Genomic DNA, 18,700 nt, shown 5'->3' with positions numbered 1-18,700 from the left:
GCGTTTGTACGTCCCCATGAATTTCTGCTCCTCTTAGTATTTTGTAAATCGATGATTTTGGTACACCGGTATAATTAGAGCATATATCAGTACAATTTGTTTTTCTCTTACTGACCGAGACTCCGACCGTTTTACCTTTTTCGACGTGGAAGGCCCGACCATGTCTCCCATTTTTTGAGTAGTTTGAGAACGGTGTAGAAATATAATTATGTAACGCTTAAACACTTATTAGCACTATTATTTTCCCCAATTGTCATCACAACACGTCGATTGCTGACTAACTTAACTGTAAAACGTACAATTCACACTGTATAATTCACAAACCAATGATACGCTCATGGCTGCAAGTATATTAGTGAGGACTGCAACGATGAGATGGAAGTTACGGTAAAGTGACAAAGACAGAAATATCGTTGCGTACAGCGTTGCCACTAGTTGTAATAAATATCTAACACTATACAGAAAATAATGAATTTTAACTGATCAGTAATCAGGAAATGTATAAGTATTACTCATTACAAGCTCATTACTGATTTTTGTTATAAATAATACCTTTTAATCGTACTAGTATTGTGTATTATCTATAATTTTGCACAACTTACAACTCTACTGCTTACTATATTTTGATTCTGCTATAAACTGGTAACGTAAAATTTAGATATGACAATCATTAATGGTTTTACTACAGTTTATAAACTAGAGTTTCTCTTTAAAAGTGTCCAATTTTGCCCACTCTGTACAGTTGTACTGTAACAGCAATTCTTAAAGCAATTGTCGTGTGGTTAATGATAGTTCACTCCTTCCTACAAGTACATTTACAAGCCATAAGACTTAATAAAAATGATATTGATATATTCTACCTATTTTTATTGATGTGGATGATAATTTGATACGATATATCATTTTGTAGAGAGCTTTTTGCGCTTATTGCAAGGATCGGATCTGGGGGTTGGGAAGGCAAGGTTTCAAATGTATTCAGTGTAAGTTACTGGTGCATAAGAAGTGTCACAAGGCTGTGTATAAACCTTGTACGAATGAACATCAAGATCCAGTTGTTAGAGAAGAACATAATGGAGAGGCGCACGCCCTCAATACACCTGCTAATGAAATCGTAACGGATGTAAGGGAAGGAGAATTTTGCGAATCGTCTCCGGATGTATTAGGTAAGTTAGGTAGTTTTATACAGTGCTAGTCAAAAGTCCCCTCCCCCCCTCGTATCTTTTGAACGGGTATACTTCTAATAATGAAATTTGGAGGGTGGAAATAAACGGATGTAGGCTTCTTAACTGGTCATAACAGGTGACGCAATAGTCATAAATGACGTCACAAGGCCACTGTGACCAAAAATTTTAAATGGGACCCTATGGCAAGTGACAGCTCGTTTGAAAGGTATTGAAAATACCTATTCAGTCATACCAATTTTGTTTGGGTTTCGGCTGATTTTGATTGATAAATTGAAGAAATACGAAAATTATAGTTTCGCATTTAATTAATAAAGATTTAAGAACCAGTTCTTATAATAAGTGTTCAAAATGTGCTCCATCTACTTCCTGGCAGTAATGCATCCTATTGCTAAACTCTTGTCGTACTCGTCCCAGTGTGTCAGCGGAAATTGCCCTACATTCTTCAACAATTCGTTGTTTCAGAATGGCAATACTGTCAGGTGCTGTAGCGTAAACCTTAGATTTCAAGTACCCCCATAGAAAAAAATCTAATGGTGTAAGGTCCGGTGACCGAGCTGGCCATTCGATCGAACCTCGTCGTCCAATCCATCTACCACGATATTCTTCATCTAGGTAACGTCTTACTGCACCGTAATAGTGTGCAGGAGCACCATCTTGTTGAAACGTTATTTCCAAGTTGTCGAATTCATCTGGATTATCTTCTAGAATTTCAAGAATTAACGCCTCAATATCAGTTTGTAACATCTCCAGATACAATTCACCGGTTAAGTTAGCATTGAGAAAAAGAGGCCCAACTATGTGGTTTCCCAAAATACCTGCCCAAACATTTACTTTTTCTGGAAATTGAGTATGTTTTTCACGAAAGATGTGAGGATTTGTGTCACTCCAATACCTCACATTTTGACTGTTAACATTTCCATTGAGAAAGAAAGTACTTTCGTCACTAAAACAAATTGTCTGTATGTAGCCTGGTTGTTGGTTCATTTTATCGGACATAGTTTCACAGAATTCTAGTCTTCGGTCGGGGTCATCATCTGAAAGTTGGTGCACCATTTTTAATTTGTATGGATGAAATTTGTTTTTAGCCAACACCCTATGTACTGTTCTTTGACTGACTTCACAGATAGACGCAACTTGGGCTGTGAAAGAAGTAGGGTTCACTACCATTTCTCCAAGTATGTCAATTTTTTTGTCATCACTAATTGTTGGTCGACCAGATCGTTTGGCATCTTGAACACTACCTGATGCTTCAAACTTCCGAAGAAGCTCCCTCAAATAAACCCTCGATATAGGGCGATCGGGGTACCTCTCATTAAACAGTCGTTCCGCTGCATGGAAATTGTTTCTACATTCACCAATTATTAAGATAGCTGCTACTTTGTCGGCTACAGTACGTACCATTTTGCCTATGTAAACACTTAAACGTCTCGTTAAACAATAGCTTAGGTAAATTTTCAAGGTATAAACACTTTTGACAAGTAGATAATTCAAACACGTCAACCTTTTTGACAATGAACCAGAGGCGTACTTTAAAATCTTTATTAATTAAATGCGAAACAATAATTTTCGTATTTCTTCAATTTATCAATCAAAATCAGCCGAAACCCAAACAAAATTGGTATGACTGAATAGGTATTTTCAATACCTTTCAAACGAGCTGTCACTTGCCATAGGGTCCCATTTAAAATTTTTGGTCACAGTGGCCTTGTGACGTCATTTATGACTATTGCGTCACCTGTTATGACCAGTTAAGAAGCCTACATCCGTTTATTTCCACCCTCCAAATTTCATTATTATAAGTATACCCGTTCCAAAATTACGAGGGGGGGAGGGGACTTTTGACTAGCACTGTATAAGATTTTCACTATAACAAGTTTTCAAAACCTCGACACGTGTTTCGCTTCATCAAGCGGTCTTACAAGGACGGCTAAATAGAACAAAAGTTGCCTTTTTAGAGATGCAAGATAATGGTATTCTCAGATCTATGCATGATTTTTCTGAAAATTTCACCTCTCACATTTCCTTACCTGTTCTATCGATCTAAAAATTTTTAGCATTGCGGCGTTGCCACTTCTATCGAAAAGTCCTAGCAATTATATTTTTTTAATGGAACACCCCATATATTTATATATTTTTGGAATCGCTCTACTATTTTAACACTTGTTTATTAATAATGTCCTATACCTATCTCTATCTGTATTCGAGATAAAAAATAAATCGTGCTAAATATGGTCCAAAACATAGCCTTAATTGAAATTAAGTACATCAGTACTCTCAATTCATGGAAAGTTGATATTTTGATGATAGTTTGGATAAACTCGAAATATTCAAATAACACCAAGAAATCGACTCCATATCATACAGGGCGTGCTAAAATTACTATTATTTTCATTGTGCATAAAAGGAGTCAAAAGTTATTTTTTTCAAATGAAACCCCCAGTATATTACTCGGTAAATTGAAAGATGGTGAAAAATGCTTCAAGATGATATATCATGTCCCTATACCTAAAACGTCAAATTTTCTTAATAAAGCCGTTTTTGTTGAAAAATAGTTATTCACGTTTTATCTACAAGTGTTGAAAGTGGCATTTTATTTTGTGAGTGGGGATTATTGCAAAACGAGCGTCAGCAAGTGGAGCAAAGTCACGAGCAAAATGAAATCACTTTCAACAAATGTATCATACAATTTTTTTTGTATAACTCTACTGCTGATAATAAAAAAAATTATAGGGTCCATGGGATTTGAACACACGATCTTTGGATTACAAGGCATATGTTACAACTACATACGCCAACTCACGTTATTTTAAGGAGGATTATTGGTTAGACATGAAGGACTTTCTACAGTTGGACTGAATACTACTTCGTCATCGTCAGTAACTTCACAGGGATTTAATATTAGCAATAGCACAAACTGCATGTGTGAACTTTTCTAAATGATTTTTTGGTAGGTGTTCTGATTGAAGTGTTTCTATCAAAGAGATTTTCAATAACAGATGTACAAAAAAATATTTTTAAAGAATTTAATTTTTAGGTAGCCGTGGAAATATCAAGCTTATGACAGTCTGGTGACTTTTATAAGTAATTGCTGAATGGTTATTGACGGTGTTTCAAAAAATCGCCAAAAATGAATGCAAATATTGATTATTCAAACGAAGTTCTTATGAAATTATTTATTATACACGGACAGTGTGATCAAATCATTGCCAGAACTTGTAGAAAATTCAACCAAATGTATCCTGAATTAACACCAATGAACGAGAGGAACTTTGTAAGATAAATTCCTTAACTATGGCTCATGTTAAAAGCGCCTTCAACATTACCAAAACCTGTTACTTCAAATGAAACGTTTTGGCATATTTTTATGCATATCCAGAAGCTTCCATTCGCAGTACAGAAAAAGATTTAGGTGTATCACATGCTTCAGTACAACGAATTTTAAAAAATTACGGAATGTATCCGTATAAATTTACCAAAGTTCAAGCTCTAAAAACAGAAGACTTCGAACGTAGAATGCATTTTTGTGAATTCCTTTTTACTCATACACAGGAAGATCGGGAATTTTTGTCAAAAATAATTTGTAGCGACGAATCAAAATTTACGAGGGATGGTATTTTCAATAGAAGGAATAAACATTTTTGGGCTGATCATAATCCTCATGTTACAAAAGAAATGGGTTTCCAAGAAAAATTGACCTGAATGTTTTCTGTATTCTGAAGAACAATAAAATTAGCCGACTGTAACCGATTTTCTTGAAAATTTGCCTTTAGAGGAATATAGGAATTCATGGTTTCAACTGGACGGAAGCGCCAGCTCATTCCACCCAAGAAGTTTCCAGGAAACTTGACGAACTCTTCGACGATCGTTGGTTTAGGCGTTTACGGCCGTGGGATTGGCCACCGGGATCACCCGATCTCACACCACCTGACTTTTTTTATGGGGTGTTTTGAAAGAAAGGGTATACAGTACTCCAGTGCCTACCAAAGAAGAATTGCGACGGCGAATAGTGCGGAGTATTGAAGATCTGGATCCCCAGGAAATTGAAAAAGCAACCACAAGTCGCGTACAAAAACCATTTTAAAGTGTTTAGAATGTAATGGACAACATTTTCAGCATTTATTGTGAAAATGTGATATTTTGTTTACAATTTTGTTATTTTGAATCATCCTATTCTGTTATTGTCTGTACTTCCACATGTTTTAGCCCACAAAATTTTACTTTTTACCTAGAAATGACTGATTTTTGGTACAGTTGTTTCCTGGAAACTTTGAGCCATAGTTAAGGAAATTATTTTGTAACCTTACAAACTTCCTCTCGTTCATTGGTGTTAATTCAGGATACATTTGGTTGAATTTTTTACAAGTTCTGACAATGATTTGATCACTTTTTTCATGTGTATAATAAATAATTTCATAAGAACTTCGTTTGAATAATCGATATTTGCATTCATTTTGGAAGATGATTCGAAACACCGTCGATAACTCTTTGTAAATTACTTATAAAAGTAACCAAACTGCTATAAGCTTGATAATTCCACTGCTACCTAAATCCAAATTCTAAAAAAAAATATTTCTAGAAGAAGCGACTTTATTGAGAAAACTTGATGATTTAGGTATAGGGACATGATATATCATCTTGAAGCATTTTTCACCATCTTTCAATTTACCGAGTAATATACAGGGGGTTTCATTTGAAAAAATGAACTTTTTACTACTTTTATGCACAATGGAAGTAATAGTAATTTTAGCACGCCCTGTATGATATGGAGTCGATTTCTTGGTGTTATTTGAATATTTCGAGTTTGTCCAAACTATCATCAAAATATCAATTTTTCATGGATTGATAGTACTGATGTACTTAATTTCAATTAAGGCTATGTTTTGGACCATATTTAGCACAATTTATTTTTTATCTCGAAAACAGATAGAGATAAGTATAGGACATTATTAACAAAAAAGTATTAAAATACTAGAGCGATTCCAAAAATGTATTAATATAGGGGGTGTTCCATTTAAAAAAATAAAGTTGCTAGGACTTTTTGATGGAAGTGGCAACGCCGTAATGCTGAAAATATTTTAGATCGATAGAACAGCTAAGGAAATGTGAGAGGTGAAATTTTCAGAAAAATCATGCTTTGCGTTTTCCAGAAACGTCTAACCTACCATCGACCGTGAGTCACGCTGTATTTTGGTAGTCATGTGTAGTTCTCCATTTTAAAGTATTGAAGTATGTGCAATATTTATTTTGTTCTATCAAAAACGCCTTTTTCAAAGCAGAACAAAAATACTGTATCTCGACTCTCGTAGATTCACTTCTATGCGGTTTTAATGATCTTCCAAGGTCACTCAAACTGTCATTAACAATAACTAAAATGAGAAAAACTCATGGTGCCGTATATTTTAGACTGTGCAATAATCAAAATACTAGAAGAATGTGTGTAAGAAATTATTTCAATGTTTGTCAAAGTTGAGTATATGAAACGGATATAGTTTGAAGACACTTGTTTTCAAAAAATTCACATTGAAAGAAATCAAATTAATCCCCCCAATTCTTTCACTGGGTTAATTTTAAAGTTCATCACGTTACATAATTTATATGGTATAAAAATTCATCGTAACATTAACCTATTTTATAAAAACTATTTTTTTATTAGAATTACTCATGTCAAGATCAAGTTACATATTGTATACTTTTTTATCAGCACAGATAAATCTCGCGACAAATTTTGATAGTGTCCTGTGGGAAAATTCTGAATAATTACGCAGAAATGTATTAATCTGGTTAATGTTACCGAGGTCTTTTATTTATAGTATATGATTGGTATATAATATTTCTAAAAATATAATTTGGTTTCTATATCCATCCAAAATTTTTTGATTCATGTTGTCCATTTTGTGGCCCTCCATATTAACGTATTCATCCAATTATCAAAAATTGACGTTTCGCCTGAAATTGGATCGTCTGTAACAATTTGTTAAAAACGCTATGAACATCGTGACAAAACATGAAAAACTGGAAAACGATTGGCACATTTATAATCCAGTCATTTAAGCTTAAATTAGGTAAGAATCTCGGAATTCGAGATACCCAGCTGTAAGTCTGTAAATACTTGTATATTGACACCTTAAAAGTTGTCTCAAAACCTACATATGGTAGGGTGTAAGCAACTATTAAATTTCAAGGTCAAAGGTCACAAAAATCGGTTTTTTGCGCTTTTTTTGGAAATATCTCATTTACTATGGGTTTTTTGCTATTTGTATTTATTATCAATATTGTAGAATACAAAATTCTCTACAAAAAATTTTTATACGGTGAACCGTTTTCGAGATAGAGGGCGGAGAGCACGCGGTCACAGCATCACTTCAGGTCAACCAGTGCCTCCGGTCGAAAACGCGCCATATATAGTTGATGAACTATCGATAAATCAATGATTATAAATATTTGTCAATTTTTATTAACTATTATATTATATTTTATCATTTTCTTCATTTGTGTAAATGGGTATATGCTATGTACGCCACAAATACTATTTGTGAGGAAATGGAGAAGTTCTGTAATATCTCCTTGGAGTCGACCGAGCAACACGTAGATTCCAGAGACTCAAGAGTGAAAAAAGACAATGCTGACGTAAATATACTAAACTCCATGATCCTTTTCCAAATACTACGCAGTTAATATCGATAGCTTCTGGAATTGTTGGAAATGAGCAAATTAACTGCCACAGAGCTTACGAAATTGGATTAGAGTCTATGAAGAAGATCACCGACTTATCATTTAATGAAATAAAGTTTAAACGCTCCGAAAAAGTAATGCCGCTTTCCAGTGTTAACAAATCTGTAAAAATAAATGATTGTAAAGTTGCAGTGGATCCATTATTACTCTTACAAAGAATTACTGTCAGCAAACAATTTGAAAGTAATCTTGAAGAATATCTTCAATATGAATTGAGTCCGTATCCAACAGCTCTATTTGATAATGATGGCATGAGAAACACAACAAAATCGTCATTGTATTACAACATGAGCCCAATTGATTTTGTTCTCAATGAAAATAATGTGACGTTCATTATTGATGGCGGATTTCTTCTTCATCATGTTGTATGGAGCAGAGAAGATACTTTTTCTATTATTTTTGATAAATACATGAATTATTTACAAAGGCATTACAGTTCCAAAATAATTGTTGTATTTGGCGGATATTCAGACTACAGTAAGAACGTAAAAGCTATGGAGCAGCAGAGAAGACCTGCTGCACTTTCAAAAACGTATGAAGTTTGTTTCGATGAAACAATGGTTGTACCAGTTACTCAAGAAAAATTCTTATCAAATCGAAATAACAAAGATAAAGATAAGTTCATTAATATGTTAATTGAAAAATTACAAGCTGCAAATATTACTACTAAACAAGCCAGAGATGATGCGGATGTTTTTATTGTTTAAACTGCAATTGAAGAATCAAAGTCTAAAAAAACTGCAGTTATAAGATATTGATTTACTTGTCATTTTAATTGGGCGTACACTGTCTTACGAACAAGAAATTTTCTTTAAAAAAGTTGGGAAAGGAAATGTAAAAACGGAGATATACTCGGCTAAAAGTTTTGATAATTATTCTCATTCCAAAACACATATTTTATTTCTGCACGCATCAAGTGGCTGTGACACAACTTCTGCGCTTTTTAAAAAGGGAAAAAATCATTTTTATAAGTTTTTGAGAAACTGAAAAATGTGGATAAACTAGCTGCAGCATTTGAGGAAGAAAATTGTTCGGCCCAGAGATTATTAGAGAGTGGAACTCAAACCTTATTGGCAGTCTATAATGCTCCGATATCTGTGAAAAGTCTCGATCATCTTCATTATATGCATTACGTCAAGTCTACAAAACTCAATAAACCTGTGCAGCTTTCAAATATTCCACCAACAAGTGCAGCTGCTCATCAACATTTCAACCGTGTATATTATCAAGTTCAAACTTGGTTAGGACATGATTTGGAACCCCAGGTATGGGGTTGGGCAATGCGAAACGATTTTCTGGAGCCTATCATGACAATTTTACCACCTGCTCCAGAAGATTTGCTAAATACAATTTTCTGCAACTGCAAGAGTGGTTGTGGTTCGCGATGCGGATGCAGGAAAGCGGGCTTGCAATGCTCTTTAGCTTGTGGCCAATGTAATGGGCAAGCTTGTCTCAATGCTCTACCATATCAGAGCGACATTAACGAAGATGGAACCTTTGACCCCGAAATCATGGAAGAACTTGAGACAAATGTCGTTGAAGACGATAATGAAGATCATTTTGAAATTTACCAGCAGCCAGAAGACGACGATGAAGAGGAAGAAGATGATTAAAATTATAAATTGTAGTTTTTGTACCCTTTATTCCATTTCTTTACTTTCAATAAAAATAAATGTATTCAATGATATTTTTTAATAAAAAGATTAATTCATAATTTATTTGTTTTTTTTCATCATGTAAGAAGTTATAAATATTAATTAGGTTAAAATTCAAATATAATTCCTATATTTTCATTAACAATTCTGCAATTACATGGGCAGGTAAGTGTTGTTAAATAAATTAATACTGAATAAAAAGTGGATAAATTAGGAAAAAAATGATAAAATATAATATAATAGTTAATTAAAATTGACAAATATTTATAATCATTGATTTATCGATAGTTCATCAACTATATATGGCGCGTTTTCGACCGGAGGCACCGGTTGACCTGAAGTGATGCTGTGACCGCGTGCTCTCCGCCCTCTATCTCGAAAACGGTTCACCGTATAAAAATTTTTTTTAACAAAATTTGTAGAGAATTTTGTATTCTACAATATTGATAATAAATACAAATAGCAAAAATTCCATAGGAAATGGGATATTTCCAAAAAAAGCGCAAAAAACCGATGACCTTTGACCTTGAAATTTAATAGTTGCTTACACCCTACCATATGTAGGTTTTGAGACAACTTTTAGGGTGTCAATATACAAGTATTTACAGACTTACAGCTGGGTATCTCGAATTCCGAGGTGAACTTACTATAATGACTGGACTATTAAAGCTGTTATTTGTATCACGACTTAACAATTACTGTGTTCTGTTTTTTAGGTGAATCAGTACCTGTAGAGGATCCTAACAAACCGCTAGATGAATTGGAACCTGGAGCTCAGCGACAGTACTCCCTAAATGACTTTGAACTCATACGAGTTATAGGACGTGGCTCCTACGCCAAAGTGTTGATGGTAGAATTGAAAAAAGCTAAGCGTATTTACGCTATGAAAGTGATAAAGAAAGCTCTAGTAACGGATGACGAGGATATAGATTGGGTGCAAACCGAGAAGCATGTTTTTGAAACAGCTTCAAACCATCCATTTTTAGTTGGTTTACACTCGTGCTTCCAAACTCCATCGCGGCTATTTTTTGTCATAGAATTTGTCCGAGGAGGCGATCTTATGTTCCATATGCAACGACAGAGAAGATTGCCGGAAGAGCACGCCAGATTCTATGCCGCAGAAATTTCACTGGCTTTGAACTTTTTACATTGCAAGGGTATCATTTACCGGGATTTAAAATTGGATAACGTTCTCTTAGATCATGAAGGACACATTAAATTGACTGATTATGGTATGTGTAAAGAAGGCATTAGACCAGGAGATACTACCTCAACATTTTGTGGTACTCCCAACTATATAGCACCAGAAATTTTACGTGGTGAAGATTATGGCTTTTCTGTTGATTGGTGGGCATTAGGTGAGTGTTATATTCCTTCTTCATATGGGGGATTTTATCTGTCTGCAATATAGTATCAGGCTGAAAAGTTTGAGGGCTAACATAGAAAAGAAATTGATAAAATTTTATTTTTTATTATTTAATATAGTTGTCTTTGAAGGCGATACAACAATTATAGCGGTCATAAAATTTTTCGATACCATTTTCATATGAAAAATGAGAATTGAAACTTTCTACAGTGTGACCCATTTTCCATGGAAACACCCCCCTAAAATTTGAAGTTGTAAATCGATTTTAATAATTTTTTTTTAATGTCAAGTACTAAAAGGTCTACCTTGGGACGAAATTTGAAATGTTTATTAAAGTTTCAGGGCATACTACGATATTTTTTCTTAGTCGAAAATCGGGATTTTTTATTAGCGATTTTTTTATTGAAAAAATCACTACGCCACTGGATTCAGAGTGCCTCTAAATAGGTGTGACCAAAATTTCATGAAAAAATATTCATTATTAACAAAGTTATGACACCTCAAAAATTCAAAAACTCACACAGCTAACAGTCACAATATATCTTTTTTTTATGATTTCAACAATAAAGTGCCGCCAGAAGAAAAAAAAAACAAATAGCGTAAATATTTTTAATGAAAATAACGGAATTACATTCACACAATTCAACTAACAATGAAGCAAAAAATTTTAATAAACGTAACTAATAACTAATTATTGAAATGTTTCGATTCAGTGCAACAATTAATTCTAACTCATATTCCAGTAGCCTCTACTAATCCACCACGTATTTCGATACATGTGTCGTAGCACTTACGAATGTTTCTGCTTACGTTCCTTAGTTCTTGACGGCTAATATCTGCACATACCTGTCGAATTCTTGCACAAAGTTCATTTCTATCTCTTGAGCGGTTTTTGTAAACCTTTTGTGTGAGAAGTCTCCAGAGAAAAAAGTCCAAAACTGTGAGGTCTGGAGATCTGGGTGGTCACTCTGTAAACGGACTACCACGGCCTATCCATCGGTTTGGAAAATGTTCGTTAAGCCATTGCCTCACAGCTCTGGTATAATGAACTGAACACCCATCTAACTGGACAATTAAATTTGATGGTTCATTGGTTGGCAGCTCGTGAATAGCATCCCAAAACTCTGTGTTTAAAAATTCTAGAAACATCTGCGCATTAATGTTTTCCTCAAAAAAGAAAGGACCAATAATTCGTTCGTTCAATATCCCACACCAGACGTTGATTTTTTGGGAATACTGGCTTTTACAGTTTATCACCCAGTTAGGATTATCCGCTGCCCAATAGCGACAATTCAGTGATGACACTACTCCATTTGTAGTAAAAGTGGCTTCGTCGGTATATAAAATATTTTTTAGGAAATTTCTATTGTTCAAATATTCCCCTTGGGCCCATGAACAATATTACAGGCGTCTTGCTTCGTCGCCTTCTTGAAGTGTGTGTAAAAATTTTGGCTTGAAAGGTTTAATATTCTTCGCCTTGAGACATCTCCGAATAGTTTCTCGTGGAATATTCAAATCTAAAGTGGCATTCCTTATACTGACATTAGGATTATTTCTGAAATAATAATCTAAAATGATTTGATCATTCCTGTCATTCCTGTTTCGTCTTTGTACAGGATTACTTTTTAACATCATTTTTGATACTGCACCAGTTTCATTGAATATTTTATTTATTTTATTCACCGTACCGCAGTTAATACGAGGACGATCTGGATGTCTCTCATTAAATACTCTAAAAACCTCTCTAGCATTTCTAACGTCATCTCCCGAAAGGCGTACAATTTCAATTTTCTCTCTTACGCTCAATCTTGCAGCCATGACACAAAATAATTCGAAGAACTGAGAGGTGAATATTGTTGACAATAGTACACTTAAATCTTTCACAAGTGTCAAACTGTAATATTATTTCCATGGTAACTAAGATTTAAATTGAAATATCAGGTCTTAGCTTTAGTTAATTTGCGTGAAAATTTTTTGCCAAAAAAATTATCCTATCAAATTTGTCTATTTCTAGTCATGTGTGTCGAAATAACCAATGAAACCATCATTACACTGATAACTACCCATGGATAGTTTTCACGGGTAGTTATAACTTATGTCATGACATTGCTAAGCAACCAACACAATAAAGTTGTTTGACATTTCAGTAATTCAATTTATTTCGAAAATGTCACTTCCTCGCTTTGGTGTTCAAAATGATGCGGCAATTGACAAAATCATTGAAGAAAATACACCAAAAAATACTGTCAATAGTAAAAAATACACTTGGAAAATATTTATGGAGTTTTGTGACGCCAGAAAATATGAATTGGATGGAAATCGTACTCTCGAAAAGCTTGCATTAATACTCGAGGATTGGGCGATTAATATGAGAAAAAAGGATAGCACAGAGTTTAAGGAGGCTACTGTTAAAACCGTATGGAATATAACAAGCAAATTATTACAAGAATAACTGTGTGTTCAATAAATAATTTTGTTTGAATTGCAAAAAAATTTCTCACCGAATATCCCTCGAACATTGATAAATAACTCATAATTTTATCACAACTTCCTCAAGCACGTTATTTTAGGTAACATCCCTCCGCCTTCGGCGTCGGGATGTTACCAAATAACGTGCTTTCGAAAACTGTGATAAAATTATTTCATTAGTTATCAATGTCCTTGGGATATTATAGCTGAAAACTTGAATGTAATTCCGTTATTTTCATTAAAAATATTAATGCTATTTGTTTTTTTTTTCATCTGGCGGCACTTTATTGTTGAAATCATAAAAAAAAATATTTTCATGGCTATATCTGTTGATATAGGGTGTTTTTTGTGACTGTTAGCTGTGTGAGTTTTAAAATTTTTGAGTTGTCATTACTTTGTTAATAATGAATATTTTTTCATGAAATTTTGGTCACACCTGTTTAGAGGCACTCTGAATCCAGTGGCGTAGTGATTTTTTCAATAAAAAAATCGCTAATAAAAAATCCCGATTTTCGACAAAGAAAAATATCGTAAGTATGCCCTGAAACTTTAATAAACATTTCAAATTTTGTCCCAAGGTAGACCCTTTAGTACTTGACATTTCAAAAAAAAAATTATTAAAATCGGTTTACAACTTCAAATTTTAGGGGGGTGTTTCCATTAAAAATGGGTCACACTGTGTGTTTTTTACCACTTTTAATTGTAACTAACGTTACTGCAGTTTCGTCCTATATGGACATTTTCAAAGTTATACATTAAACTAAAAATAACTGATTACATTAGCCCTTACATAACACTACTGTAGGTAATAACCATCAATAAATCAATCATATATTTCATTAAGGGACCCTATTGGGTATAGAACATGTCAATTACAGTGAACAATAAAGAAGTTCTTATCCTAAAAAAGGAACCTATAGTTGCACAATCACAAATGCATATAAACATACACTAATTCACTATTGTTCCATATTAAAATACTCAGTAAAACAAATTAATTTGTAAATATTTTTTCATGGTGCTTCAGAATCTGGATAGTGTGGTCTCATCTCTAATATTTACTGGCAACTTATTGTAAGCCTTTAGACCAGAGGCGCTTAACTTAATTGAGTACCTGAATATTGTTTACGTGTGACAATGTGGATATTCTAATTAGAAAACCGGTGATTTGATCTTTTAACAGGTCGCACCCACAATTTTTATGGTTATGAATTTCCAAGGATTCCAAATAATTTAGTTTGCAACCCTTTCTTGGATAGTGCTAAATTTCCATACCGTTTAGATTCGGGAACTTGTGTTTGCATGTCAAGGAATGGTTTGGAAACGTCGAATTATTTTTTCCTAGTTTGGAGGACCTTTCATGTTCAGCATAACGTTTTTGGAAATTTCGACCACATTGTCCCACATAAACCCTATTACACTCCGGACACTTGAGCTTATTAACTCCAGATTTACCAACTTGTCCACTTTATCTTTGGTATTGAAAAGGAAATCAGATTCTGGCATGTTGTCTGAATGCCACTTCCACATTGTTTTTTTTTAAGAAACTTGCAATTATCTCTGTTCTTTTACCAAAATATCTAAGATTTACCATTTCTTGATTTCTGATTATTTGATCTGGGGGTATATTAATTTGTAAGTGAATTTTTGGCTTCGTTTCCTGACTAACTTCTGGATAGTATCTGCGTTGAAACCATTTTTATAGCCTATCTGTGTAATTATATCAATTTCCCTTGTGAAATTGTTAGCAGACAAGTGATGAGGGATTATATTATAAACTATTTTGAGGTTAATGGTTTGTTTGTGGATGATCAATATTAGTTTAGGTCCAATAGATCTACTGTGGCTGCCATTGATGAGTTGTCAGATATTGTATTGAACGGCTGGAAGCAGGGACTTGACACATATGCTTCTCTATTTGACCTGACAAAGGGTTTTGATTGTGTCTCAACTGATATATTGTTTAAAAAACTAAAGTTTTACAACTTTCATTCTGATAGTATAGCCTTTCTCAGGTCCTACCTAACAGAACGTTCTCAGTATGTTATATATGATGGTGTCTATTCAGATATTATGCAATTGCATCATAGAGTCCCACAGGGCTCAGTTTTGGGGCCTCTACTCTTCTTGATCTATATAAATGACTTAAAAGTCAATGTAGCTGGCTCAAAACTTATACTATTTGCGGATGACACCGCTCATCTGTAAGTATATCACCCGTCAGAACCAATTCAAGAAATTGTGGCTGAGGGACAGAATCAGATAAAAGAATGGTTCTTAGCGAACAAACTTTCTCTTAACCAAAACAAGACCCAAAATATCAATTTTACCCTCAGACCTCTGTATTCAGATCTGCCAAGAAGTGAAGAGGTTAATTTCTTGGAATAATTAGTGATAAAGGTCTAATATGGGAAAAAACATTATTCAACTATCGTCTAAGCTCTCAAAAATTACATATATGATAAGATCACTTGTTAAAACTGTATCTAGAGAAACTATAATGTCAGCTTATTATGGTTACTTTTATTCAAACATGACATATGCTGTGCTGAGTTGGGGTCACTCTTCCCATTCCGAAAAAATTTTTAGGCTACAGAGGAGATGCATCCGTATTATTATGAATCTCAAATATCGCCAGTGCTGCAGACATTGTTTTGCTGAGCTTAAAACACTAACATTTCCTTGTGCATATATACTGAACTGCATTAAATATGTCTATAATAGTAAGTAAAAATATTTAACACATAGCCAACTCCATAATTATGAAACACGGTGTAACCAGGACTTTATTCCTGAATATCACAGACTGCATAGAACCAGAAAAGGAACTGACTACTATGGTATACATTTCTTTAATTGCTTGCCAGTGACCATAAGACTCCTTGAAGAGAGATTATTTTTCAAAAAAATCAAAGATTATTTGGTGAAGAAAGCCTTTTATTCAATTCAGGAATTCTTGGATAATAACTTCGATGACCTAATATGATTGTTCAAATTGTATTCAACTCAAAGTTATTTTACTCATTTTATTTTTTAAACTGTAATTTTATAATTGTATGTATTCTTGTAAATTGTATTCTTGAATTGTATTCTTGACTTGTAAAAGCACGATGTATATTATTACCAATAAAATTGATTGATTGATTGATGGTAGTGAGAATATTCTGTGCAACATTGAAATGTAAGTTGCTAATTTATGACTGTCTGGATGGAAAGAATCGCTTGGAATGGTAATGTCTGTATAGCTAGGTTTTCTGAATACATTGAACTCAAATTTATGCTGATGGTGTGTAATGATCAGGTCTAAAAAATGTATCTGTTTCTCTATCTCTGTTTCCGAGTGTGAACTAAATGTTTCTATTGATATTATTCATGAATGTCACAATTTTGTTCAGCTATGGTTATAGTATGATTTGTCTTTGCCTCGGTTTCAAACGAGGTCACTCTAGTGAGCATTCTTTTAAGATCTGAGAACAGAAAAAAGTGTTGTTTCATCACGATAATGCACCAGCTCACAAATCCATTATCGCAATCACCAAAATTAACGAATTGAAGTTTGAATTGCTACCTCATGCACTCTATTCGACAGATTTAGCCCCCATGTATTACTTAATGTTCCTAAACTTGAAAAAATGGCTGAGTGGTGAAAGATTTTTCAACGATGAAGAAGTGATGTCTGCAGTTAATTGCTATTTTGAGGAGAGCAAGATAGTTCTTATTATAAAAACAGTATCGTTATAAAAACAGTATATGTGTATATATGTGTATATGTATGTATATATGTATGTATGTATATATATATATGTATGTATGTGTGTGTATATGTGTGTGTATATATGTGTATATATATACCTATAATAATATATTTTACTACAATTTTGTATACCTTGACTTGCCCTATAGCTTCTTATATGCTCATATTAAGGACCAATAAACGTATTATTATTATTATTATTATTATTAGAGCTGCAAAGAGATTATGTTGAAAATGAATACATTTTTTTCCAAAATTTTTGTGATTTCTTTGTTGTGCCGGTTATTTCTGGGACCACCCTCGTATTAATATATTTTATCAAATTTTGCCAAAGATTTGGGTATGTACTTTCTCTAATCCTTATTTTTTCAGGGGTACTTTTATATGAAATGTTGGCTGGGCGGTCGCCGTTTGACATAGCTGGAGCATCTGAAAATCCGGATCAGAACACTGAAGACTATTTATTCCAAGTGATATTAGAAAAAACAATACGTATTCCTCGATCATTGAGTGTGAAGGCTGCTAATGTTCTCAAAGGATTCCTGAATAAAAATCCTGCGGACCGCTTAGGATGCCATAACCCTGATGCATTTACAGAAATCACTGAACACCAATTTTTCAAAAGTATACATTGGGATATGGTAAGATCAAGATATATTTGTTTTCATGCATACAGACATTTTTTAAACTACCTTGAACACGGTTTCAATAGTTTCAAGAACGAACATCTGTTCTGGCTCGATGTTTTAGAGATTAAATTTCCGGCTGCCGTTCTGAGACATGTGGGATTTGATGAGTATCAGTATGGTTTATCAAGGGTAGCAGCACTCTAAGCGCTACCATAGATTTCATTCATAATATTATATCGGAATTGTATAAAAAAATGGTTATTGCAGTGTTCATTGATATAAGAAAGGCATTCGACGTTGTTGATCATATTGTACTTCTGAAAAAACTACGTTGCATGGGTATAAGGGGCAAAACTTATTCTCTCATTGATACATCTTTAAAGGAAAGATCCCAGTTTGTCGCTGTTAGTGAAAGCATGAGTGACTGTATAAAAAATAATTGTAGCTTACCACAGGGTTCCGTTTTGGGGCCCCTGTTCTATACACTAAGGCAGCCCGGGCTTAAAGGAAAGTATTTCACGTTCGAAGATGACACGGTCCTTTTGAACAGTGGATCTGATTTACATTTACTGGAGAACACAGTTAATGAAGATCTCTCTAAATACTCAAATTGGCTTGCACATAATAAACTCAAGGTGAACTCTGCAAAAACCGTTTACATGCTATTTAAACAAAAAAATAGAATTTGTGGAAATATTGAATTAAAAATAAATAACTTACCCTCAATGAATGTTGCAAAAACCAAGTATTTGGGACTCATAATAGATGATAAATTAAACTGGTCAGGACACATAGAACATAATATTGATGATAAAATTGTACCAATGTTAGGAGATCTTTTTAGGTGTTCCAATTACTTGAGTTTCAGTAATAGATACTTGGTTTACAATGCATATATATTGGCGAATCTT

At 33.8% G+C, this 18,700-nt stretch overlaps 1 protein-coding gene across 3 annotated transcripts in view; it reads left to right on the top strand.

Moving 5' to 3' along the window:
- aPKC (protein kinase C iota type) overlaps positions 1–18,700 on the top strand; it is a 78,680-nt gene that overhangs the window by 49,663 nt on the left and 10,317 nt on the right. For all 3 annotated transcript variants that reach the window (XM_074184685.1, XM_074184684.1, XM_074184686.1), the window contains 3 exons: positions 911–1,163; positions 10,288–10,929; positions 17,533–17,801. In XM_074184685.1, coding sequence (XP_074040786.1) covers positions 911–1,163; positions 10,288–10,929; positions 17,533–17,801 — 1,164 coding nt within the window. The remainder of the gene's footprint in view (positions 1–910; positions 1,164–10,287; positions 10,930–17,532; positions 17,802–18,700) is intronic.

This window comes from Leptinotarsa decemlineata, unplaced genomic scaffold (genome assembly GCF_025532065.1).
Source record: "Leptinotarsa decemlineata unplaced genomic scaffold, Ldec_3_MD MMD2_tig00026358_RagTag_RagTag, whole genome shotgun sequence".
In the NCBI taxonomy this organism is placed as follows: domain Eukaryota; kingdom Metazoa; phylum Arthropoda; class Insecta; order Coleoptera; family Chrysomelidae; genus Leptinotarsa; species Leptinotarsa decemlineata.
Note: the sequence above shows the minus strand (reverse complement) of the source record. Positions and strands in the feature narration are given on the sequence as shown.